The sequence below is a fragment of the Drosophila subobscura genome, chromosome U (assembly GCF_008121235.1).
Source record: "Drosophila subobscura isolate 14011-0131.10 chromosome U, UCBerk_Dsub_1.0, whole genome shotgun sequence".
NCBI classification, from domain to species: domain Eukaryota; kingdom Metazoa; phylum Arthropoda; class Insecta; order Diptera; family Drosophilidae; genus Drosophila; species Drosophila subobscura.
Window position 1 is genome coordinate 6,237,459 of NC_048534.1, and position 22,184 is coordinate 6,259,642.

Below are 22,184 nucleotides of genomic sequence, written 5' to 3' on the forward strand. Positions count from 1 at the left end.
TCTCTCTCTCCCACTGCAAAAAATACCACCAAAAAACAAAGTTTCAGCAATACAAAAATTAATTGATGACGTACACACCGACACACACACACAGTTTGTTGCACAGATGCGCACAGATGACGCACCAACACTAATTGGCAGCAACAGCAGCAACACGGTGTGTGGCACATAGCCACGAAGTCGATTTGATAACAGGAGAATAGGAGCTGATTCAGGGGGCGAGTTGCAGGCGAGGCATGGACTCTGGTTTTTGGTTATGAAACAACGAAACGGAGGCCGTGACAGGGGGAGAGAGTGGAGTGGAGGCTGGGGAATGGCAATGGCCTGGACATGGCCAAATCGATGCAGACATAGACGAGCAACAATCAATCAATTAAATGCCTGACTGCAGTTCCCACACAACGAGAACGAACATGACCCCAATGCAAAACCAAAAAAAGAAGAGGCCTTTTAGTCAGCCTGATGTGCAGCAGCAAAAAAATATTAAAGATTTATTCATGTTTTGCTGTGTGGCAGCCACACTTGAGTGACATGCAGCAAAGAGAATTTCCATCGAGGCAAGGGAATCATTTGCCTAGAGATACTTTTCCTGAAAAATTAGTAGATTTTAGTCATCATTTACATGGGTATTTTGGGAGCACTCAAATGAAGGCTGCCAACATCCAAATGAATGTCAAATGGCACTCAAGCAGCAGCTGGTGCTAAAAGCCATCGTTCACTTTGGGATTAGCTGAAACCATTTGTACACAATTTGTTCAAGTGCAAGCTGTCTGGACAGCTGTGTTACTCAACCCAAAAGGTGTGTGCATCATAAAAAATAACTAATCTCAAGTTGATTAACAATACTTGCGAAATAGTAATGAAGAAAACGTGCAGCCCTGGAAATACCATGGAAGACAATCTAATCACTGAATTGAGATAAGCAGCAGGCAGCAAGAGCTGCTGTAATTTATAGCAAAAATAATGTATTTGTTCTCAATAGTCTCTGTTTAGTTAATTTTTAAAAATAGTCCAAGGCTCCCATTTTAAGCCAAGGTTTTGACCAAGAGCAAACCCACAACACTGGCAAGTATCGTGTAGATGCTGCTGCTCACTTTGCCGGCAGGACTCTTGTTGCACTTATCCCCAGAGCAGGTGAGGCATTTAGTCTTGTTGTAATGCCCATAGGCAGGCTTCAGGCTCAATGTACAGGGACCCACAGCGGGATGTACGCAGCCATGCAACTGATGGATCACTTGATTATCTACAAAGGGAGCGAAATTCTATAGAGATAACTCTCTGAGGGTGGATCTGAATCATACTCACTCCATGTGTATTGCAATGCCAAACAATCGAAGCGAGTGCTGGTGGCATCTCGCACTCCCTGATGGTAGATTCCCAAATGGAGACTGGTCTCATTGGCCGCCGCATTGCTGCACGTGGTCTTCGAGGGTTTCTTGCAATCTTTGGGCGTGGTGCAGGTATAACACACCAGCGATTCGGCTTTATTTAGAAGAAGTATCCATTATATTTCTGCAGAGATTTTCGCTTGTTCGTTTCACTCACCAAACTGCACGCAAATACAGGCAATCAGCACACTAGCCACTATCGATTTCGTATACATTTTATTCGCTATTTGTTTTAGTTTTTATCACTATTATAATTCACGAGTACTTTGCTCAAGGGCTGTTCGCTTTAAACTAAAGTTTTTTGGCAATTTTCGAATTTTTATATTGCCTTTTTGCACTTTAAAGAGGGGAAGAGCGTCTCTCTCTCAATCGCGATAAGTGTACAGCCATATACTCTGGTATATAATGATTGGCTTATCTTGAAAGGTTTATCGTTAATGTGGAGTATTGACGACTCTGAACAAAAAGGTTTTCCACCAGATGTATTTTTCCTGCTTTAAAAATTAAAAAAAATTTAAAAAAATCCATTTTTTTCCCCCTCTTTAATGAATTAAAATATTTATTAAAAAGAAATCTGAGTGCGAGTCGAAGGATTTGTAGTTGGAAATTGCTAAAATTTGATTAATTTTGGTATTGAATACTTTAATTAATTTTTTTAATGAGTAACAAACTGTGAGATTCTCTCACTCTTTGCTCTCTCTCCCCCTTTATCAGTGCTTATCAGTATCTGAGTTAACTTTATTCGCAGTTCCAACGGCTTAGTCACAGCCTGTGAATTTGTGCACTTGACTATGGCGGGGTCTCCGCCCATAAAAACCCCCACAGACTTATCGCTTATCTGGCCACCATAACAATATGCAAACCATTGGTAAAGCTATCAGCTATAACCATATAATACGTACCAATTGTTGGCGATCGAAAAGGGGGAACTTTTTGGATGGATTGCGTTAAGTGGCGATCATAAAAGACTAGGCCAAAACGAGTGATTCACAGTTCACCCGAACATCACTCTACAACATTTGTTTTTTTTTTGTTTGGCATTTGATCCGACATAGACCCATAAAGAATTAATATGCTCATTCGTTGAGTATCATGGAAAGAAATAAACCCCTAAATGAGTGCAATAAAATCAATGAAAAGAGGAAGTAAGTGGGAGTTTTACAAGTGGATCCTTCTTTGATCCCAACAATATTTTATATATTTACAAAAACTCTCTTTAAATACGCTAAAAATCAAAATTCGGGTGCGAATTGTAGATCCTAACTGAGAATCTTGGCCAGCAGCAGGGCCAGGACGGAGCCAATCATGGTGTAGGCGCTGCCACTGAAAGTGCCTGCGGGATTATTCTTGTTGCAATAATCCGTGTTGCAGTTGTGGCACTCCTTGCTCCAAATGGTTCTGTTTGCCACATTCGTCAGAGTCAGATCACAGACCATGGCATTAGGATGGACACAGCCCAGGAATTCACTGATGCGACTGTTGTCTGGAAAATTTGGGTACGAAATTAGCACTGGGTGGGAATCCTTTTAGGGGAAGGCACTTACTGTTAGCATGGTAGTAGGTGAGATTGGTGCAAAAAAAGCCCAGACTGCCTTCCACAATGGGGACATCATTGTGCAACGTGGCAAGCCACAATGAGCTGTCATTGGCCGTCGCATTGCTGCAGGTCTGGAGCGTGGGATTCTGGCAGCTGGTTAGATCCTTGCAGCTGTAGCAACTAAGGGAGTTGGCTATTTGCACGCCCACAAAGGCCACAAGAACCACAGCAAAAATCACCTTCTTCCACATATTTAAATTGATTTAATTTTTTCGATTTTTCACGACTGTTTACTGTTCGGAACAGAAACTTAATGGAAACTGAAGCGATGCACTCAATAGCAGCGCATTATGTAGTGCGGCACATTTGTCGATAATAAAAATTGTGGATTTTATACCCCAGTATAAAGATTAGATTTCGCTTATCTATGGGCTACGACCCACATTGAGTCAGTTAGACATTTCCATGGAATTGACTAAACCACAATAAATACTCCAAAATTCTATTGATCGACGGAAGTAATCAAAAACGGAATACAATTTTTGAATTGGCACTTTCCGTTTCCTTTCTTGGTACATTTCCATCTAGTCAAATGAATCCCTTCAATCGACATTTAGTTGTTGCCATTTGATCATAAAAGTAATATCGAAAACACATCATAAATCTTGTGTGCTTGATATGTAAAGCAATAGAAAGATAAACAGAGAAACAAGCGAAGATAAACAGACTTAGATGGGAAATAAAAACATAGAAAACATGGTGGAAACATAAACCAGAAAGAAGTGGAGCTTATAGGATTATCGGTCTATATACTTCGTGAATGCATTTCGGCACGTTACTTCGACATTTTATGTTCTGCGACTGTTTCCACTGGAATACCACTGATAGACAGGATGGTCCCTCAAATGGTCTTTCAGTTGACAGACAAATGTGTTTAGTTTCCATGTAGATAAGATAATGTCATGAATAAATATTTGTATAAGCATATAAAGGTAGATATTATATGGTTTCACGCAGTCTGATAAGAAAGCATGCGAAAGTAATATGAGATATGCCCATTCAAGGTCTAGAAAATGCAAATAAAGTTAGGGGAATGCTAAGTTGCTATGGTTAATCGGTATTTTCCTTGCTCAATTACTTAATTAGTTATCAAATTTAAAGCATAATTTAACTTGAAATTATCAGACTTATTATTAGATGTTTGGAGTAGTTCGATTAACTATGAATGTATTGAAATAAACAGCATAAAATTAAGTCAATATTTTGAGGTATGTTAAATGCCATAAACGCCCACAAAAGACTCTCACTTAACACTCATGTTCTCACACATGTTAGGTAGTTAATGGAGCCTGTATATTCAGAAAAACACGTAGCTTAGCTGGGCCGCACAAATAAGCTCCAAGATAATATCCCGGAATAATTTTCAAACTAAATTTGAAAGGGCCTTTTGCCTGAGGTGAAATTGAAAATCATACATCACAATCCTAGCCATTGCCCAGGACATGCTACGAATAGCTAAACAGCAGGAGCATCAGCCTCTGGCAGGAGAACACCGAAGACCACATCGAGGCTAAGCCGCTGTCAAGGATGCGTGGGCGTGGGGAATATTACAAATGACAGGACAAATGAGTGACTGCTGCATGGGGAAGCCAGAATTCGAATCAAAAGCCAAACAGAGAGAGAGAGAGAGCAAGAGAGAGCGCACTCGAAGTCAGTAAACAACACGAAAACATGGAATCGCCTGAGGTCGAGATTTTAAAAAATATCGTACGGGAAAGCACGATGTTCAGGTAAACAACAGAATTACAATATGCTTTCTTAAAAATTAAAAAAAGGAAATAATACAACCAACATACACAGGGCACAGAATGGGAGAAAAGCGCAAGCATTGCCCTGACAGGACAATAAGCAAGGATAAGCATCGAAATGATGATGATGAGGATGTGGATGATGAGGATGCTTGTGGAGAGTGGCTAAGAGCAGCCAGAGCAACCAAAGAAAGACAAATACAAATACAAACACAAACACGGTTACGGATCTGCGACAGGCGACAACGATAGCAAAAGTCGTAGTCGTCGTAGTCGCAGTCGGCAGCAGAGCCTTGACAGTTACATTTGTGTCTCCCCCTCCTGTCTTTTGCTGTTTGTCTTTTTTTTTGCCTGCCCAGCCTCTTGTTTCAGTGGCAGTTTTTTGTTACGGGTCTTTTTTGCACATTCCCGCATGCACATTGCATTCATATTCCAGTCACGTATCCTTTTCAATCCTGACAAGAATATTATTTCCATAAAAACAGAAACTGAGAGAGCGAGAGCAAGAGAGCCAGTGCCATGGCAACATGCTTGCAGATCAAGCATACGACGCGTAGCCCACCTAACTGAGTCATAGACAAGTCGGAAATGGCCACGAACCAGATGTATTTAATATTTTCCTTTTTTGAATACATTTGGTTAGACTTCCAGGCGCAAATGTAACAAACGATTTAAAGGGAAGCTGAGAAAATGTACGCTAAAAGTAGGGGAGGAATTTCCTTACATAACCTTTTTAACAACCTTTATAACAGATTTAATCAGCCAACCTCAAGACCTAAAAACTCAACTTCATCTTGCTCATTCTTCTATTGGTTAAAAACAAGTGTACGTCGAATTCCTTTTTCTATCCTTTCGACAATATTTGTTGGCCACATAACAAATTACAAAAGCTGCAAAATAATTTATTACAATCGATGCTGGATGTTGTTGTGGCAGCTGCTGCTGCTGCTGGACAGAACAACAATGTAGACTACAATGCAAACAAATCGACAAACTATAATAATAAGACAGTCCCCATGGCATGCCAGCAGATAAAATTAGAGACTGAAGCGAGGCTAAACAGGAGAGAGGGGAACAAGGGGAAACGCAGTAGACAGTAGTGGAAGGAACAGTAGGATAGTGGGGATTGTGGGGTATGCCCCACTCATTGCATTGTCTGCAGCAGCTGCAAAAACTTTCAACATCAATGAAAAGGAAACAAACAAATTTTACATTTTCCATGTCTCGACTGCGTCCTCGACTGGACACAGGAAACAGAAACAGCAACAACAATATCCATGCAACAGGAATAAGAAGAAGAAGGCGAAAAAGGAAAGCGGAAGCTAAGGAGATCCCAAAAAAAGGAGGGCAAGCCCAGAAGAAGAAAAAAACAATAAGAAAACAACTTAAGTACTGCCACAAGTCGTTAGTCGGGGTCACCAATTCAAGGAGAATTGAAAAAGGGGTAAGGGGTGGCGGTACTTTAAAGGATAAACAATTGTGTGTGTCCTGTAGAATCTTAATTCTTTTTTTTTTCACAGTTCTTATCATGTTGAGAGTTGTGTATTTAAGAGTTACCTATTAACATAATCGATTAATTCCCAAATATGGGAATGTAAAATATAAATTCAAATTTACTCACATGTTTGATTCATTTTTTGTGTTTCAACATCGTAGCGATTCAATTTCTCTTCCTTTTCGTGAAAGATTTCTGTATTTTATCGTTAGCTGCTATCGTAGTTAATAATTTGAGTTTTTAATCCATGCATTGAATGCCTCTTTCGGGTAAACAACAGCTAGAGGATACTGAAATAGTGAGCTTCCGCATAAGGAAATTAATTCTGAAAGTGAATGAAGGGAATTTTAATTTAAAAAGGCTATTTTAAGCTATATTCTACTTGAATTTTCTTATACTTTCGCTACGCTCTATAAAGATTATGCCCCCTACATCTAAGGATGCCCCATATCATGCTCGTATCATGCTTTGTCCTCAGTTCATTGGAGAGTGAACATAGTGGCAGCTCCAATGCAGTATCCATCTACCCATAACTGTTCAATTTGCAGTTCATGTCTTGACTTCGGTGCTCCCCTTTGCTTGTGTTCTTTTTTTGCTCCTACCTCTTGCTGTTAACAAGTTCACGTGCAAAATTGCAATGACCCAAAGGACATGACATTCACACATACACAGGAACGAACAGGAGTAGCACACACCTCTTGGGCAATTTGCTGCTAGCTACCTAGTAACCTGTCGGACTACTCTCCCTCCTTCCTTGCCGACACGCGTGGTTGCAGTGCTAACTGCTTTGACAACAGCAGCTGGTAAATGGAGAGCAAGCGGCAGGCATTCGAAAAACAAGAGGCAAATCGACCAGAAACCGACTGAACGTTTGCAGCAATTTGTGGTAGCATTTAATCAACAATTAGGAGTGTGTGTTGGCCATCAGAAATGTACCATGAAAACCATAAGGGGACACTCCAATAGGCAACTTATGGCACCACACACAGCCACCAACACAAAAGTCCTTTCTATTCACTTTGCATATTGCCTCATCTTTGCACTTTTATTTGCCTTTGGGCCAATTATTAAGTAAATTTGCCCTCAGTCTCTCAATGTCTGTCTAGAGTTGTCGATATGGATATGGACAGAGACTCTGTTTGGTGCTCGTCCTCCTCTTCCCTTATGCTGCACACAATGTGTCAATATTATTTTATTGGAGGTTTTTCTGGGTCAATTGCTTTCAGTTGGAGTTGATGAATAGATTGAGCAGAGGCGCATAAATGTCTTTTATGACAAAGTCTGGTGCGTCTATGCATTTAAATTCAAAATAATTCCGTATTGGCATGAAATAGTACAAAAACAATGCAAATACTCAAGAAAAAGGCTTCTCGTTTTTGCTTGCTGTATGTAAAAAAACATTTGAAACTAGCGCCTTAGTGAGTGACATAACACTGAGCTTTTGAACAGCAACATTCATATCCTTACAGTACACTGCGTGCTATGTTACATACATAGAGCAAATGTTAGCTATTTCTAGACTTTTAGCGACAAAAAGTTAATTTCTGCAAATTATTATAGCCCAGGATAAAGTTTATAATAGTTTCTGCAGCAAACAAAGATGTCTGCATTCTGCTTTATCTTTTGCAAGCCAGCCACATTCCAATTATGTAAAAAATGTGCTTTCCGGCGCGCAACTAACACCGTCAAGAATAACAGGGGTTAACCATACATGTTAATGTTAACGTAAACACCACAGCCAACCAATTTGTGTTATCTTTATAATTCAATCAAAAATAAGCTCAAACTCCACTTACTGATCCTATCCAATCTCGCACTGCCGATACTCGAGAGTATACGCCTGGATAATCGGGACGGGCACAACCGTAGCCCCAGGAAACGACACCCCAGAGCGTTCCATTGGCGGCCAACGGTCCACCGGAGTCGCCCTGACACGCATCCTTGCCGCCTTGCTGCAGACCCGCGCATAGCATGCGATCCGTGATGGTGCCAAAGCTGCCGTAGGCCTCGTTGCATTGTGCCTGGCTGACGGTCGGCACAGTAACCGCCCGCAAGATGCTCGTCGGCTCCTGCGAGCTTTGGGTGTTGCCCCAGCCGGAGACCAGCACCGCAGTGCCATCCGCAATGTCTGCATCCTGCTTGGGCAGCCCAATAAACGCTTGAGTTACGTTGCTCCTTTCGTAGTGCGCCAATTCCAGCACCGAATAGTCGTAGTCGATGGTGAAGGTGTCGAATTTTGGATGACGATGGACGCTCTTGATGCCCACCAGGATGCCGCCCGAGTCGGTGCGCGTGGAGCCGATGCGCACCTTGGACACCAGGATGGCCGATCCCTCCGTGCAGTGGGCAGCGGTGAGCACCCAGCCGTGCGCAATCAGTGAGCCGCCGCAGAAGTGATAGTTCCGCTGCAGCGACACCTGGTAAGGAATTGCCTCAATGGTCGTCGCCTGGCCGCCCACAATGCGTCCATCGAGGCGTGGCCGACGCGCCGTACCAGCCAGACAGCAGCCAACCAGCAGGAGTAGCAGGAAAATGGCGGTCTGAAAGCGTTCCATGGTGCAGCGAATACCGTTCCTGGCCAAATGTTGCCCCAGTCCATGGCGTTGCGGGGTTTTATAGGCCGTCTGCAATCTATCTCTATTCGACTATCAATTGGTGTTTTCAGGGTCCATCTAAGTGTGTCCACTTGGCCTAGTTCGATGAGTTGGCACTCCATGCAATAAAAAATCTTTTATTGCCGCCACAAACGTCGTTTCGTTATCTTAAGGGGTAAACGCCAGGGGAGCAGTGCACTCGGCTACAACTTGAGCCAGGTCAGAAATTTATTGTTGGAGGGCATCTCCATTTGCTTCTCCAGCCGCAGGCCATGCTCCGTGGCCAGCACCTTGAGATCCTTAATGTCCCGCACACCCCAAGAGGCATTCCGCTGCCTAAGGCTGCGGTCAAAGTCCACATTGCTCTGTGGCTGCAGGACCCCATCTTGGGCATACGGCCCGTAGGTGAACATTTTTCCGCCCTGCTTTAGCAGCAGGCCCGCTGCGCGGAAGAGTCCCACGCTGCAGGCCCAGGGGCTGATGTGCATCATATTGGAATTGAAAATATAATCGTAACTTGCTTTCTGCGGCGGCGCCTCCCACTGCCCGGGCTCCCGGGTAATGTCCACGTGCAGGGGCGCCCGGATATTGCCAGTCACACAATCTGCGGCGTACGCCGTAATGGAGGAGAACATTTCCCGCGCGTTTTCCGTGGGCTGTATGCTGATGTTGGGCAAAAATGGGGCCAAAAAGCCCGCGTGCTGACCAGATCCAGAAGCGATTTCGAGTAACTGTAAATTTGGTGTGGCTCTGTCCACCTGCGCCACAAGCGCATCGGCAATGGGCTGCGAATTGCGATCCGCCGATGGATGCGTGCTCTTCATGGAGCGGCTGCAACGAATCGAAGTGTGCAAAAGACGTTTCATCAAACTGTCGGTATAATTATATATTTAAACAATAAAATAACGGTAATATCAACACAAAAACAACAAACCTCATTTTGGCAAGAAAAGATTAAGTGTGACCGCGTTTGCGATCGAAATATCGTCTGACCCTCAGCAATGTACCAAAATAAACATTCTCATCACCCAAATATACCGCAAATATACCGGAAATATTTAATAATTTTGCTCGACTTTGATCTTCCGTTTAATATTACCAGCTGGTTAGGTATCTCAGCTTTAAAACTGTTATTTCACTTGAATCATCAGTCACTTCTCTACAAGATTGGCTAGTTTTCATGATCTACTTTTAATGGATTGATAGCAAAATAAGGGCTAAAACCAAATATGTCAACCAAAAAAAAAAGCATTATAAGTTACGTTGGTGGGAATGGAATGTTACGTCATTTGAAAATTTTTTGCTGGCCAACCAATAGTGATAGTATGGTCACTTGTATACCCATTAGCTCATTTTGAAAAAAAAAAAGATTATTTTGTTTTATTTATATGCCACAGCGAATAGGATTTGGGAGCATGGCTCATTCCGAGTGACTGTTCAAACTTAACACACTGAACGCCCGCCTTTTAAATAGGTAAGCACTTTGTGCAAATTCAAGCTTAGCTTGAAATATCGCATTGCATTCTTCATTTGAAATGTTGGTTTTTTTCCTGTCAAAGACTGAGAGACAAATTAAAGATTTTGACTATGTTTTTACTCTTTGGTTTCATTATAATTGTCGAAAGGGTCACTATATTCTTGGTACACAACTGTGTAAGCAGTCTTTGCATTGGATCGAGTAACTTCATTATGCAAAGCCGGGCTCAGAGACTTTACTTTCAGTAGTTCTGTGACTATTTTAGCTCTGTGTTTGGGAGGTAAAATACCAGCAAGAGCAAGAGTGCTCTTATCATGTCATTTGTAATTCTTCCTATTCCTCCTGCAGTGAATTTTTGTATTTGAAAATTTAAACTAAACGGTCAGGAAATCCTCTCCTGCGTCTAAACGGTCAGGGAAATCCTCTCCGGCCTCTAAACGGTCAGGGAAATTCTCACCTGCGCCTAATCAGTCAGAGTGTAACCGCAGAATTATGTACCGACTGACCCTCGGAAATATACCGAAATATACATTCTCAATTTCCCAAATATACCCCAAATATACCGAATCGCAACACACACTAATTCTGTTTTTCGCAATTCTATATGCCGGCATTGTCTTTTCAATTTTTTGTAGTAAATAGCAATTAAAAGTGTAAAAGAATGTCTGACAACGATGATGACTTCATGTGCGATGATGATGAGGACTATGGATTGGTAAGGAAACATTTTAAAGCAAGAAAAGACACATTTTCAATGTCGTCGCTTGGTTGGGTGCAAATTATTTTTCTTTGCAGGAATATTCCGAGGATAGCAATTCAGAGCCCGACGTGGATCTGGAGAATCAGTACTACAACAGCAAGGCGCTGAAGGAGGAGGAGCCCAAGGCGGCGCTGGCCAGTTTCCAGAAAGTGCTCGATCTGGAGAATGGTGAGAAGGGCGAGTGGGGCTTCAAGGCGCTCAAACAGATGATTAAGATTAATTTTCGATTGGTAAATACGTAAAATGTGTGTATCTGAATGTCTAATTAATATAAAGCTCCCCCAGTGCAACTACGACGAAATGATGGTACGTTACAAGCAACTATTGACGTACATCAAGAGCGCCGTCACCAGAAATCACTCGGAAAAGAGCATCAACTCGATATTGGACTACATATCCACCTCCAAGAATGTAGGTAAAAAAGGCCAAAATTCTATTTAATAATACATTTTTCATGTTCTTTGCAGATGGCTTTGTTGCAGAACTTTTACGAGACCACTTTGGATGCTTTGAGGGATGCAAAGAACGACAGATTGTGGTTCAAGACAAACACAAAGTTGGGCAAACTCTACTTTGATCGCAGCGACTTTACCAAGCTGCAAAAGATACTCAAGCAGCTGCACCAGAGCTGCCAGACGGACGATGGCGAGGATGATCTCAAGAAGGGTACACAACTGCTGGAGATTTACGCGCTGGAGATTCAAATGTACACTGTCCAGAAGAACAACAAGAAGTTGAAGGCGCTGTACGAGCAGTCGCTGCACATCAAGTCGGCCATACCGCATCCATTGATTATGGGCGTGATACGCGAGTGTGGCGGCAAGATGCATCTGCGTGAGGGCGAGTTCGAGAAAGCGCACACCGATTTCTTTGAGGCGTTCAAGAATTACGATGAGAGCGGCTCACCCAGGCGTACCACATGCCTGAAGTACTTGGTTCTGGCTAACATGTAAGTGACATCCAACGCGCGTAAGGAAACCCCTCTTAATCCCTTCTTCCTTTGCAGGTTGATGAAATCGGGCATCAATCCATTCGACTCGCAGGAGGCCAAACCGTACAAGAACGATCCCGAAATACTCGCCATGACCAATCTGGTTAATTCGTATCAAAACAATGACATCAACGAGTTTGAGACCATTCTGCGCCAGCATCGTAGCAACATTATGGCCGATCAGTTTATACGCGAACACATTGAGGATCTTCTGCGCAATATACGCACCCAAGTGCTCATAAAACTGATTAGACCGTACAAGAACATCTTTATACCATTTATTGCCAGCGCCCTGAACATTGAGCCCGCCGAAGTGGAGAGCCTTCTGGTCTCCTGCATTTTGGATGAGTAAGGAAATGGCTTTCACCTCTTTAATGATTGATTAATTAATGTGTTTCCTACTCGACAGCACCATCAAGGGACGCATTGATCAGGTCAATCAGGTGCTGCAGCTGGACAAGGTCAATAGCAGCGCCGCTCGCTATAATGCCCTGGAGAAGTGGTCCAATCAAATCCATTCTCTACAGTTTGCTGTCGTACAGAAAATGGCCTAAATACACCTAATTGTGGCTTTTTAAAACTGCATTAAATTATCTAGAATATATCCAACCACAATCCTTTATTCAATGTCAAGCAGTTGGGACTATTTTCTGTTCTCTCCCACAGCAATTGTAGATGCTCAGGCGGAGTCTGTACAGCCCAAAGACACAAACGGAGAAGCAGCACACAAGCAGCAAGCAACCACAAAGCGTGCCAATGGCCAGGCCTGGTCGAGCCCAGTCCAGGATGGGATATATAAAAGGATTGCCATCGCTGCAAAGTGAAAATATGAAAGAGAAAACCTTCAGGAATTTAATGGCATTTGACACTTACAAATCATGTCCGTTGCACCAGTGGTAAACCAGCGAGAAAAATCCAAATGTAAGAATCACCGCCAGGGGATAGATACCGTGCAGGATGTGCGTGGGAAAAGCCAGAATGAAGCAGTCCAGGATCATAAAAATCGAGTTGAAGGCGTGCTCCCAGAGGTTGTTCAAATCTGCACCCATTTCGGGCATGGCTAAGGAAGAATATTTAGAGAGGATTGAACCATTTCAGCTGGGAAATGTACACTTACATGGATACAGCGCTGCCCAGTAGATCAACGTTACCAGCATCGAGAGCGCCACAGTTGTGAAATGGGAAAGCCAATAGATCTTCAGCGCCACGCTGCCAGGAGCTGCAAGGGGAGGTGGCACTCTCACACAAGGAAAATCTTTAATGGCTTTAAATTCTCACCGAAATACGTGGGTTTGCTGAAGTAAATGCTAGCCACCACAGCACCATAGATGCTGGCAAACAGGCACAAACTGAAGCCCCAATGCGTGAGATAAATAAACCAAGTGCCCTCGTTGAACACCTTTAACAGACTTCCAATCACGCCAGCGGAATAGAAAGCGGCGAGCAGCCAGCGGTACAGAAGCCAGAGGACACTTCGTTCCCCACGCTGCCACTGGGAGCGACAAAACACACCGGGATCCGTGTGGTGCAGCGAGAACTTGGAGCGCTGAAACTCCTGCCTGAGGGACAGACAACACGAATCCTCACTTTCCTTCCGCATCGTTTGAAAATTCTCCCCCTTTTCTGGTGACTCTTTCCGCGGTGAAGCTCGAACTGGCAGCACCACGCGAAGCATGTGTTTTATAGCCCCAGAAATCGGTTATGTTTAGAGGATAATCAAGCGAGCAATCGGCCAATCGCGGCCCTTATCTTCCGGTATGACAAGAATTTATGTATATTTTAGCGCTCACGCCACTGATAGGACCCCCCCTGGGCGCGTAGAGGTCATGTCTGGACGCCAAAAATCATTCATAAAATGTTAAAGGGTTCAATGGTCGTGGAAAGTTTTCAGAGTATTTATAAGTGTGTATATCCCTGGCAATATTCTCAGCTGATTCATGGTGAAACCATAAACCTATTGGCACTCGCAGGCCCGAAGTGCCCCACGGGTTTTCCCTACAATCAGACATGATAAGAAGTCATAGAAATAATGTGCATGGCACTTGGAATATACTCACAAAGCAAGCTGAATTTATCGTAGAAATTCGGGTATTTAATAGCACAAATTGGCTGACTAACAATAAGCTTATACATACTATTTAACATAGCTTTAAAATATGTGGAATGATGCAGCGTTTCAAGCGACTTGCACTGTTTCCGTGGAGGCTCTTGTCGAGGGTATCTCCAGCTGCTTTTGCCCAGTACAGCGGTTGTAGATGCACATGCGGAGTCTATAGAAGCCAAAGACCAATATGCAGAAGCAGCTCACGAGCACAACACAACCAAAGACGGTGCCTATGGCCAGGCCTGGTCTCTCCCAGTCCAAAATGAAGTAAATGTAACGATTGCCCATGCTGAAATAGGGATTCAAAGTGGATAAATTCGTTGGAAAACTAGACAAAGCCAAAACTCACAAATCAACGCCTCCAGACCAGAAGTAAATCAGCGAAAAAATGCCATAGGTAATGCCCGCGGCAAAGGGATAAATAAAGTGCATAATGTGCGTGGGAAAGGCCACCATAAAACAGTCCACGATCATGAATATCGAGTTGAAGGCATGCGCCCAAAGGTTGTACAGCTCGGCGCCCATTTCCGGCATGGCTATCAAAGAGAAATTTGTGTAATCAATTGACAACCCGTGGAGCTACTCACATGGATAGAGCGCTGCCCAGAACACAAGCGTTATCATCATGGCAATCACCACTGTGGTGTAGTGGGAGAGCCAATAGATCTTCAGCGCCACGCTGCCAGGAGCTACAAGAGCAGAAATTGTCATGAAAAGAAACCCCTCAAATGGAGTAAAAAACTTACCAAAATACGATGGTTTAATATAGTAAATGGTGGCCACCACGGCGCCATAGGTGCAGGCATAGAAGCACAGTGTAAACCCCCAGTCCGTGAGGTAAATGAACCATTTGCCGTCATTGAAGGTGCTCACCATGCTACCAATCACGCCACCGGCAAAGAACCCCGCCCAAATCCAGCGGTACAGAAGCCACAGAATATTGCGATCCCCGCACTGCCACTGCGAGCGACAAAAGACACCAGGATCATCGTGATGCAGCGAGAATTTGGCGCGTTGAAACTCCTGCTTGAAGGGCAGGCAGCAGGAATCCTCGCTGGTGTCCCGCATGCTGTTTGTGCTCGGATGTACGCGGCGTCGCTGGCGCTGGACTAGGGCTGAGAGGAGGGACCACACCAGGCGGCTGGTTCGCTTGTAGAACACGGACTGTCGTAGCCACGCGGCATAACCGAATGATAGCCATGCGAATGGGCCATAATTTCCGCAAATCGTTTTGGCTTGAATCGGCTGAGTAATCGAGGTGTGATACGAGTTGACTGCTTATCAACCGTTTATGTCTAATTCAAACAGCGCGCGCGCCTCCACAGATAAGATCTCTAGAAAAATGCGAACGTGGTCAAGTTGGAGCAGGGCTATCCACTAAAGTGGGGACCCTTGCTAGCCAGCACTTGGAATATCCGTACCCAAGACCCAGGAAAACCAATCGATGGCCCGTAAATATTTAAACATGTTTTGGGAATTTTCGCACATGATTCAAAGTCAATAATAAAGCAATTGATGGACGTCGGCCGCGTTTGCAGAGGTTGGCGGCTTTTTCATATGGACAGCACTCCAGAGGCTCCAGACAGCGATAAGGAGGCAGAAAGAAAACAAAACTACACGCAAAATATCAGAAAAATTAGGAACATGATTGTGGGAATACCCTGAAGAAGGAATTCGCTTGTTGAAATGTTCCCCACGAGCTTTAGTTTCACTTAAAAGTTCTCTGGAATTTAGTTTGCTTTTTGCGTAAATCTTTATGCCCTCCGAAAGTGTATATCTGGCACATGTTTCAACCTTTCCTTGTAGCAAAATGTATCAATGTTTTGTTGGTGTATCTGCCGGGGCATGTCCCATGTGAAAGACTGTCGCTGATTGACGTTGTTTCCTCTTCTGATATCATCAGAGCTTTGACAATTGTGGAACTTGAACTGCTTCAAGTTCACCATTGCCATTTGTTTGCTTACGATTGAATGGGGGGCTTTTGCCCTTAGGAAATTCAGTTAGATAATGATAAGGGTAGGAATAGTAATCATATGAATTCTATCTCTACGATGAATCATCGATTGTTTTACTATTACAGAACGAATTTATCGCTTCACTTGGGTAATACAGGGTATTTATAAGTGTTTATAGGAAACGTTAACAGGATAATATTTCTAATGCAATTCAAGGTTAAAAACAGCGTAAACGTAAACACATGCCAGGCATTTCTGTTGTTTGATATTGGATCTGTAATCACACTTATTCCATCTAATGATATCTGAGAACGACCCCCGGCTATCCAATCGATCAAACAAACCTTATGTCGCTGTCAGGCAATTTCATCTTTACATTCAGATTTTAATTCCCAGCGAAAGTCCCAGGCAAATTGAGTTCCAATTATAATTAAATTAATAAATAGAATAAAAAGAGGATAAATCAGAAGATGGGCGTGTCTTATCTTTACAAACGTCGACGACACTTTCGACTTCGTCAATGGCAAGGTCAGCTGCAAGGTTAACGAACCTGTGGACCCGCTTTACCCCTGATAATTGGGAGGCTGTAATGCTGGGAATATATGTATAAAGTATATGTATGTTTATATGTACATATATGAGAAATATATGCAAATATCAGAGAGGAATGTCAGTCAATGCGTAATCGATGCTCGGGAGTGTTTTTATTAAATGGGTGTCGGTCTCGGGCGTTCAATTGATCAAAATTCAATTGCAAAAACGAATTCAAATTGATGACCAGGCCATGACCTATACCCTGTCACACACTCTATCTCTTGAGTTTGAACTCATATAAATCAATTCATGTCACTTTGAACTTTTATGGGTAAGACAATTACTGGACTTTAAGCTGAGTTCTTGGAGGTTATCGAAAGCCAATTTAGCTGCAATTAGTCTGCGTCCAAGTACCTCATAATAGCTCTCTCTCTCTTTTTGGATTAGATAAGGTGTACGGACCATATAGTAGAAAGAACCTTACCTTTCCCCACTTTGCTTATCGTCTATTTATACCATTTGTCGCGCAATGTAGGTCAGAAAGAACAAAATTGTATGTACTATGTGTATGTAATTCTTGGCACAGCATTTTTTGGCTGCTTTTGAAAATATATTTCTCTCTCGATAGTGATCTTAATTGGTCGACCTCTATGGCTTCAAGTTCAGTGCTGGTCAACAATGACATAGATCTCAGTTGTATGTGTGTGTGTGCTGTCAATATCTTGATATAATATCATCCATTAAATGATGGTTCCCACACCCAGAGAGAGAGAAAGAGAGAGGCCCAAAGAGAGTCGTCTCTTTTGACTGCAGAATTTGTCCATATAATTAATTGAATTTACGCTGAAAGATCTGTCGCTGTCGCTTCGCAGATCGGTTATGATCGTTTATAAAGCATGATATGTCTATAGTTTATTTTCACATTTCCCGTTAGGCATTCGATCAAAATAGTCCCTCGTTTTGCTGCAACGCGCTGCTGCTGCTGCTGTGCTGCCTGTCTGTTGTGTGTGCTCCGAAGTTCGTCATCGTTTCGGCTCGGGTTCGGGGCTCCCTGCTCGAGCAATCGCTGGGTTTCCCATATACCATATCGATCTGCCCAGTAGTCGTGTCCGAGTGCGCGTGCCAAGTGGAGCTACTATTTTTGCTAATTGTTGCTGCTAACTTCCCAACCCCCCAGTCCCAGGAGGGTTCAGTGCTTTTTTTCAAGATCGCTCACTGCCAGCGCCACTCCAACATCATCGTGTTTCCCCCCCGTATCGCATTCTCTCTCTTTCCTTGTTTATCTTTCCTTCTTCATCCCGCGGTGTTCGTGTCGCGTCGTAAACATAACTCAAAGCTCTGGTTTAGTCAGAGGAGTGCGGAAACAGCAAAATAAAAAAGGCCTTTTCGGGAACGTCAGCCAGTTGCCGGCTATACGCGACTCACGTCGGAGGGTTCTTCTGCCTCAAAAATTCATCTCTACAATAAAAAACAGAACAAACAAAAAATATGCTTTTCGATGACTTCTGCAAGAGCTTCAACAAGGAACTGCAGCGAGAGAATTTTGGATTTGCCTACAAACGCGTTCATTTGTTCTACCGATCGCAGGTGAGAAAGGAATATGTGAGATGTGGAATATCCCCCCACAGTACAAAAAACATCCCATATGGTATCAGAGTTCAAACAACAGCAGTTCAGGTGTAACTATTGTAATTTCCAACGAACGTTGTAACTGCTGATCGTGAGATCATTTGCCTGGGAAACTTCAGCACGTGTTTTGAAACGAAAGTTATGTGAGGCGGAAAGAGTGTAGGCCACAGATCACTGACAAGCTGATCTAATCAACATCTATTATGTGATACAAATCAATTTGCACATCAAAATTCCTGCTGTTCGATGCAATTTCGATTCGTTTATACAATCTACAGCAGATCAAATGTATTACATAAGGCGAATAAGGCAGTAGCTTCCCATCCAACGATAAGTTGGATAAAAGCTGTCAGCTAAAAGCTAAAACAAAAGCAAAAACATTATAAAAATAGTTCAGCTAACAGCTGAGATATCAAAAGCGCCAACAAATCATTATAAACAAGTGTGTGAGCAGTTTAGATAAAATCAACAAAAAGGAGAGTGCTTAATCCAATAAAAAACTGAGTTATAGACCAACATTAAAACAGAGTATTAAATATACAAAAAACAAACTTCTAAATCCACAAAAAACAGAGTTCACATAGCACAGAGTTCACGAATGAATGGAAAGCAGAACGGACCCCAAAATTAAACCACATGCCTAAGAAGCAATTAACACATTTTAGTTTCATAACCGAAAGCTTTACTACCAACGGTGTGGAGTTCTCATGGGAACAGAGCAGTAAATGATGAATGGGAAAGCTAAAGCTCCAGCCAAAAACTAAAGCTAAACGATGACAAAACAACCAAAACCGAAAACCACCTTCCAGCTAATTATCTAGATAAATGCACTATAAACAAAAGCTGATAAGCATTGCCAGACTAGTTTTTTTTGTACATTTCATTATATGATAACAAAACAAACCAAAGAGCATTTCAAAGTACAAATTCGGCGTAACAAATAATGAATCATTTCACGCAAATGAAAAAAGTACCCAATTGGTAGCGGCCCCCCAAAAAGAGTTCGTGGAATGCGAATCATGGCAGGAACCAGACAAATTATGTGATAGTACGGTTTACCCTTATCAGACTTCAAACAAAATAAATGCCAACCCATAAATAAAGTAGCGTAAATGTAGCGTAGATGCCAACGATTTGATTTCCGCAAAAATTTTCCAAACTAATTTGATTGTTATGATGATTACGAGTGTTTATGATTATTATTATTACACTTGCGTAAACAGAGATTTTTTTTGCTGATTTGCTAAGAAAATAAAAAACAAAATTTGACTCGCTTTATGGATCTGCCACTGCTACGTCATCGTGTGATAAGCAAAAAATGTGTGAGAAGCTGTCATAAATTAGTAAAAACTGCGCGCATTTTGTTTGTTTTATGACCGAAACGGTCTGGAATATTTAATTTAGAAACTACACAAAACAAAACACAACCGATCAGCCGTGTAAAAAACAAGTGAAATCTGAAATCAGCGATAAGGACTCGTGGAAATTTCAAACAATGTCGAGGGGCTTTTAATTGGGACTTTTAAAGGTTATATTTAATATAATTTTGTACAAATTATAATGATTGCAAGAACTGGCACTGGAATACGTATTTAAAATAATTAAATACAAGATCATGGTGTTAGGGGCAGACGTTCATCTGAACCCACCGGCGATAAGGATTTATTGGTATATTTGATTGCACAAGTGCAAGTTCTGCAATAAAATATGTACATGACTCAGAGATTACTTGTACTTACACTGAACCTTCATATAACATTTAATCGTGTGTAGTTTTCTTTATAAATATCTCTCGATCGCTTGCTACATCGATTTTCTTTCCCTTTGCAGTGGCAAAAGGATGACACGAATGCACTCTACTTGCTATATCGATGGATATGGGCATTGTTCTTTCTGGGAGTCTACATCATGTGCATTATCGTGCAGTATTGCGATGGCAAGTTCTTCATTTACATGACCAATTGGGGCTATGGTTTGTGCACCATTACCATGCTCATAGCAGCAGTGCAGGTCACCTGCTGGCACTTTGATCTAAGGAATACCCGCAGTCTGGTGCAGGAATCGGGTAACAAAACGGAGACCACGAGAGGCCTAAAGATCTACTGGTGGTTGTACAATATGACCATATCGCTGGCGTTGATCATATCCACCGTGTACTGGGTCTTTCTGCATGGCAAAATGAGTGAGTAGTTCGAGAATTGAATTACATTATGTACTGGGTTGAATTACTTCAATTAATTTGCAGATAAGCCCATGCGTTTTCCGGCCATTAGCGTTATTACCCACGGACTGAATACGGTGATGATGCTGATCGATTTCCTGATTGTGGCATTTCCGCTCAGACTGCTGCACATGGTCTACAGCATGGCTTTGGCGATTATGTTCTTTGTCTTTACCCTCATCTATCATTTTTGTGGGGGCACAGATGAGTAAGTGCCGCACCCGTATATCTCTCTCGCTTGTTGTATAATTTTCATTAAATTTTCTTTTCTCTGCACACAGATTTGGCAATCCCTATGTGTATCCCATATTGGATTGGAACAATCCCACACGCTGTCTGGTGACATTTGTGGGCATCTTTGTGCTGATCATGTGCTACTGGCTGCTGCTCTTTGGTCTCCACAAGCTGAAGAGAATGTTTAATAGGGCATTCAGTGTGGTGTGGACACCGCATGCTGTGGGTCTCATCTGAGTACCGTCATAACTTTAACAATCTCTAAGAATCACCAGCATTATGAAACCTCAAGCACACCCCTCACTCACTCACTCATATGTATCTATGGCGAGCTGCACTCTTACACATTCGCATGCATTTATTTATACATAAAATATACATATATCTAGTATTTGATACAATAAGTTTTAATCATTTGGTTCCTTAATGTCGAAGCTACATACATACATACACAGCACACACGCATACACCCATTGTGTTATATCATATCAATTGGTTTAGTTAGGCTAGTTAATAAGCAAAGATCTTGTTACTATATGAATGACATAAATAGTAGATATTTAGTTATGAAATTTGTTGATAAATACTCTGTGCATTTGGTTTCATTCTGAAATGTATTATGAGAAATTTGAAATTGTATAAAGAAAATAGCGAGAGAAAATGCAGATATACACTAAGGAATAACATGGAAGTAAATAAATAGCAAAGCTGACCAAGATTTAAGTGAAGAAATCAAAAGCTGACAAGGTTTAAGTGAAGAAATCAAAGCTCACAAGATTTTAGTGAAGATTATTTAAGTAAATTGAACATTAAAGTAACATTAAATTAAATTAAAAATGTGAGAAATTTTTTAATTTTTAAGAGATTCTGATCCGAATGGAAAAAAGGAATTATATTAAGTTATAAATTATGTTGCATAGAATATGGAAATATGAAAAAAGAACTATGCTATGGATAATTTCTGTGCCTCAAAAATACCAAAATTCATCTACAGATATAATTCTCCAGTCTCTTAATTTCCGATGCTGATGGGAGACCGAATATCAAAGATTAATAAAAATAAGTTATAATTAATCATAGAAGCTCTAGACGAGGACCGGTTTTAGAGGGTAGACCTATAAGTTGGGATGAAAATCATATTTTAATGGGAATTTTGAATCCAGAATTCACAATTTCTGTAAATATTTGAAATTTTTTAATTAAGAATAGCTATCTGAACAAATTTATTCTATTTTATCCAATGGGTGTTTGGTTTTAGCTACCACATTTTCCGTGAATTTATCAAAGATCCATCAAAGAGATATTATCTATAATGATATACATATGTACATACATACATATGTATGTATACATATATTTCAGTTTTGGGAACATCCAATTAAATACATTTCTTGTCCACGCAACTTATCAATGTTTTTTAAGAGCCTTAAAAATATTTATAAACACCCAACTTATGT

The 22,184-nt window shown here is 41.8% G+C and overlaps 8 protein-coding genes across 10 annotated transcripts; 2 read left to right on the top strand and 6 right to left on the bottom strand.

Moving 5' to 3' along the window:
* Nucleotides 1-948: 948 nt before the first annotated feature.
* LOC117900576 lies at nucleotides 949-1,697 on the bottom strand. The gene is made up of 3 exons (XM_034810986.1): nucleotides 1,546-1,697; nucleotides 1,306-1,482; nucleotides 949-1,243 (listed from the first exon to the last, which is right to left on the bottom strand). Exons 1-3 carry the CDS (start codon nucleotides 1,601-1,603, stop codon nucleotides 1,026-1,028), a joined length of 453 nt encoding a protein of 150 aa, XP_034666877.1. The 5' UTR covers nucleotides 1,604-1,697; the 3' UTR covers nucleotides 949-1,025.
* Nucleotides 1,698-2,534: 837 nt separating this feature from the next.
* Nucleotides 2,535-3,251, bottom strand: LOC117900361. Its single transcript, XM_034810710.1, has 2 exons — nucleotides 2,933-3,251; nucleotides 2,535-2,871 (listed from the first exon to the last, which is right to left on the bottom strand). The coding sequence occupies exons 1-2, from the start codon at nucleotides 3,174-3,176 to the stop codon at nucleotides 2,648-2,650; spliced, it is 468 nt and encodes a 155-aa protein (XP_034666601.1). The 5' UTR covers nucleotides 3,177-3,251; the 3' UTR covers nucleotides 2,535-2,647.
* A 4,697-nt stretch (nucleotides 3,252-7,948) lies between these two features.
* Nucleotides 7,949-8,816, bottom strand: LOC117901505 (trypsin-1). Its single transcript, XM_034812275.1, has one exon. It carries the CDS (start codon nucleotides 8,781-8,783, stop codon nucleotides 8,010-8,012), a length of 774 nt encoding a protein of 257 aa, XP_034668166.1. The 5' UTR covers nucleotides 8,784-8,816; the 3' UTR covers nucleotides 7,949-8,009.
* A 127-nt stretch (nucleotides 8,817-8,943) lies between these two features.
* LOC117901506 (UPF0585 protein CG18661) lies at nucleotides 8,944-9,860 on the bottom strand. Of its 2 annotated transcripts, none has more exons than XM_034812277.1 (2): nucleotides 9,757-9,860; nucleotides 8,944-9,653 (listed from the first exon to the last, which is right to left on the bottom strand). In XM_034812277.1, the coding sequence occupies exons 1-2, from the start codon at nucleotides 9,759-9,761 to the stop codon at nucleotides 9,026-9,028; spliced, it is 633 nt and encodes a 210-aa protein (XP_034668168.1). In that variant the 5' UTR covers nucleotides 9,762-9,860; the 3' UTR covers nucleotides 8,944-9,025. The 2 variants fall into 2 exon arrangements, with proteins under 2 accessions (XP_034668168.1, XP_034668167.1); XM_034812276.1 differs by having other exon boundaries at nucleotides 8,944-9,692; nucleotides 9,757-9,797.
* Nucleotides 9,861-10,860: 1,000 nt separating this feature from the next.
* On the top strand, nucleotides 10,861-12,659 carry LOC117901169 (COP9 signalosome complex subunit 2). Of its 2 annotated transcripts, none has more exons than XM_034811822.1 (6): nucleotides 10,861-11,014; nucleotides 11,095-11,289; nucleotides 11,336-11,470; nucleotides 11,527-12,008; nucleotides 12,066-12,398; nucleotides 12,460-12,659. In XM_034811822.1, exons 1-6 carry the CDS (start codon nucleotides 10,961-10,963, stop codon nucleotides 12,602-12,604), a joined length of 1,344 nt encoding a protein of 447 aa, XP_034667713.1. In that variant the 5' UTR covers nucleotides 10,861-10,960; the 3' UTR covers nucleotides 12,605-12,659. The 2 variants fall into 2 exon arrangements, with proteins under 2 accessions (XP_034667713.1, XP_034667714.1); XM_034811823.1 differs by having other exon boundaries at nucleotides 11,345-11,470.
* A 13-nt stretch (nucleotides 12,660-12,672) lies between these two features.
* LOC117901170 (protein rolling stone-like) lies at nucleotides 12,673-13,685 on the bottom strand. Its single transcript, XM_034811824.1, has 4 exons — nucleotides 13,329-13,685; nucleotides 13,168-13,269; nucleotides 12,924-13,110; nucleotides 12,673-12,863 (listed from the first exon to the last, which is right to left on the bottom strand). The coding sequence occupies exons 1-4, from the start codon at nucleotides 13,648-13,650 to the stop codon at nucleotides 12,680-12,682; spliced, it is 795 nt and encodes a 264-aa protein (XP_034667715.1). The 5' UTR covers nucleotides 13,651-13,685; the 3' UTR covers nucleotides 12,673-12,679.
* Nucleotides 13,686-14,120: 435 nt separating this feature from the next.
* Nucleotides 14,121-15,343, bottom strand: LOC117901171 (protein rolling stone-like). The gene is made up of 4 exons (XM_034811825.1): nucleotides 14,901-15,343; nucleotides 14,742-14,843; nucleotides 14,504-14,690; nucleotides 14,121-14,443 (listed from the first exon to the last, which is right to left on the bottom strand). Exons 1-4 carry the CDS (start codon nucleotides 15,220-15,222, stop codon nucleotides 14,227-14,229), a joined length of 828 nt encoding a protein of 275 aa, XP_034667716.1. The 5' UTR covers nucleotides 15,223-15,343; the 3' UTR covers nucleotides 14,121-14,226.
* A 2,366-nt stretch (nucleotides 15,344-17,709) lies between these two features.
* On the top strand, nucleotides 17,710-21,307 carry LOC117901588 (protein rolling stone). Its single transcript, XM_034812398.1, has 4 exons — nucleotides 17,710-18,230; nucleotides 20,103-20,454; nucleotides 20,518-20,701; nucleotides 20,775-21,307. Exons 1-4 carry the CDS (start codon nucleotides 18,132-18,134, stop codon nucleotides 20,962-20,964), a joined length of 825 nt encoding a protein of 274 aa, XP_034668289.1. The 5' UTR covers nucleotides 17,710-18,131; the 3' UTR covers nucleotides 20,965-21,307.
* Nucleotides 21,308-22,184: the final 877 nt, after the last annotated feature.

Excerpts from the sequence above, each read along its gene's own strand:
- LOC117901169 (XM_034811822.1), top strand. The coding sequence starts at position 10,961 with ATGTCTGACAACGATGATGACTTCATGTGCGATGATGATGAGGACTAT. Across the intron at positions 11,015-11,094 it reads ATGATGAGGACTATGGATTG|GAATATTCCGAGGATAGCAA; the intron begins GTAAGGAAACAT and ends TTTTCTTTGCAG. Across the intron at positions 12,399-12,459 it reads GTCTCCTGCATTTTGGATGA|CACCATCAAGGGACGCATTG; the intron begins GTAAGGAAATGG and ends CCTACTCGACAG.
- LOC117901170 (XM_034811824.1), bottom strand. The coding sequence starts at position 13,650 with ATGCGGAAGGAAAGTGAGGATTCGTGTTGTCTGTCCCTCAGGCAGGAG. Across the intron at positions 13,270-13,328 it reads CAGCAAACCCACGTATTTCG|CTCCTGGCAGCGTGGCGCTG; the intron begins GTGAGAATTTAA and ends CTCCCCTTGCAG. Across the intron at positions 12,864-12,923 it reads TGGTGCAACGGACATGATTT|CGATGGCAATCCTTTTATAT; the intron begins GTAAGTGTCAAA and ends TTCACTTTGCAG.
- LOC117900576 (XM_034810986.1), bottom strand. The coding sequence starts at position 1,603 with ATGTATACGAAATCGATAGTGGCTAGTGTGCTGATTGCCTGTATTTGC. Across the intron at positions 1,483-1,545 it reads CTGTATTTGCGTGCAGTTTG|CCGAATCGCTGGTGTGTTAT; the intron begins GTGAGTGAAACG and ends TTCTAAATAAAG. Across the intron at positions 1,244-1,305 it reads GGCATTGCAATACACATGGA|ATAATCAAGTGATCCATCAG; the intron begins GTGAGTATGATT and ends CTCCCTTTGTAG.
- LOC117901505 (XM_034812275.1), bottom strand. The coding sequence starts at position 8,783 with ATGGAACGCTTTCAGACCGCCATTTTCCTGCTACTCCTGCTGGTTGGC.
- LOC117901171 (XM_034811825.1), bottom strand. The coding sequence starts at position 15,222 with ATGCGGGACACCAGCGAGGATTCCTGCTGCCTGCCCTTCAAGCAGGAG. Across the intron at positions 14,691-14,741 it reads CTGGGCAGCGCTCTATCCAT|CCATGCCGGAAATGGGCGCC; the intron begins GTGAGTAGCTCC and ends TCTCTTTGATAG. Across the intron at positions 14,444-14,503 it reads TGGTCTGGAGGCGTTGATTT|CATGGGCAATCGTTACATTT; the intron begins GTGAGTTTTGGC and ends TCCCTATTTCAG.
- LOC117901588 (XM_034812398.1), top strand. The coding sequence starts at position 18,132 with ATGCTTTTCGATGACTTCTGCAAGAGCTTCAACAAGGAACTGCAGCGA. Across the intron at positions 18,231-20,102 it reads ATTTGTTCTACCGATCGCAG|TGGCAAAAGGATGACACGAA; the intron begins GTGAGAAAGGAA and ends TTCCCTTTGCAG. Across the intron at positions 20,455-20,517 it reads CTTTCTGCATGGCAAAATGA|ATAAGCCCATGCGTTTTCCG; the intron begins GTGAGTAGTTCG and ends ATTAATTTGCAG.
- LOC117900361 (XM_034810710.1), bottom strand. The coding sequence starts at position 3,176 with ATGTGGAAGAAGGTGATTTTTGCTGTGGTTCTTGTGGCCTTTGTGGGC. Across the intron at positions 2,872-2,932 it reads CACCTACTACCATGCTAACA|ACAACAGTCGCATCAGTGAA; the intron begins GTAAGTGCCTTC and ends CAAATTTTCCAG.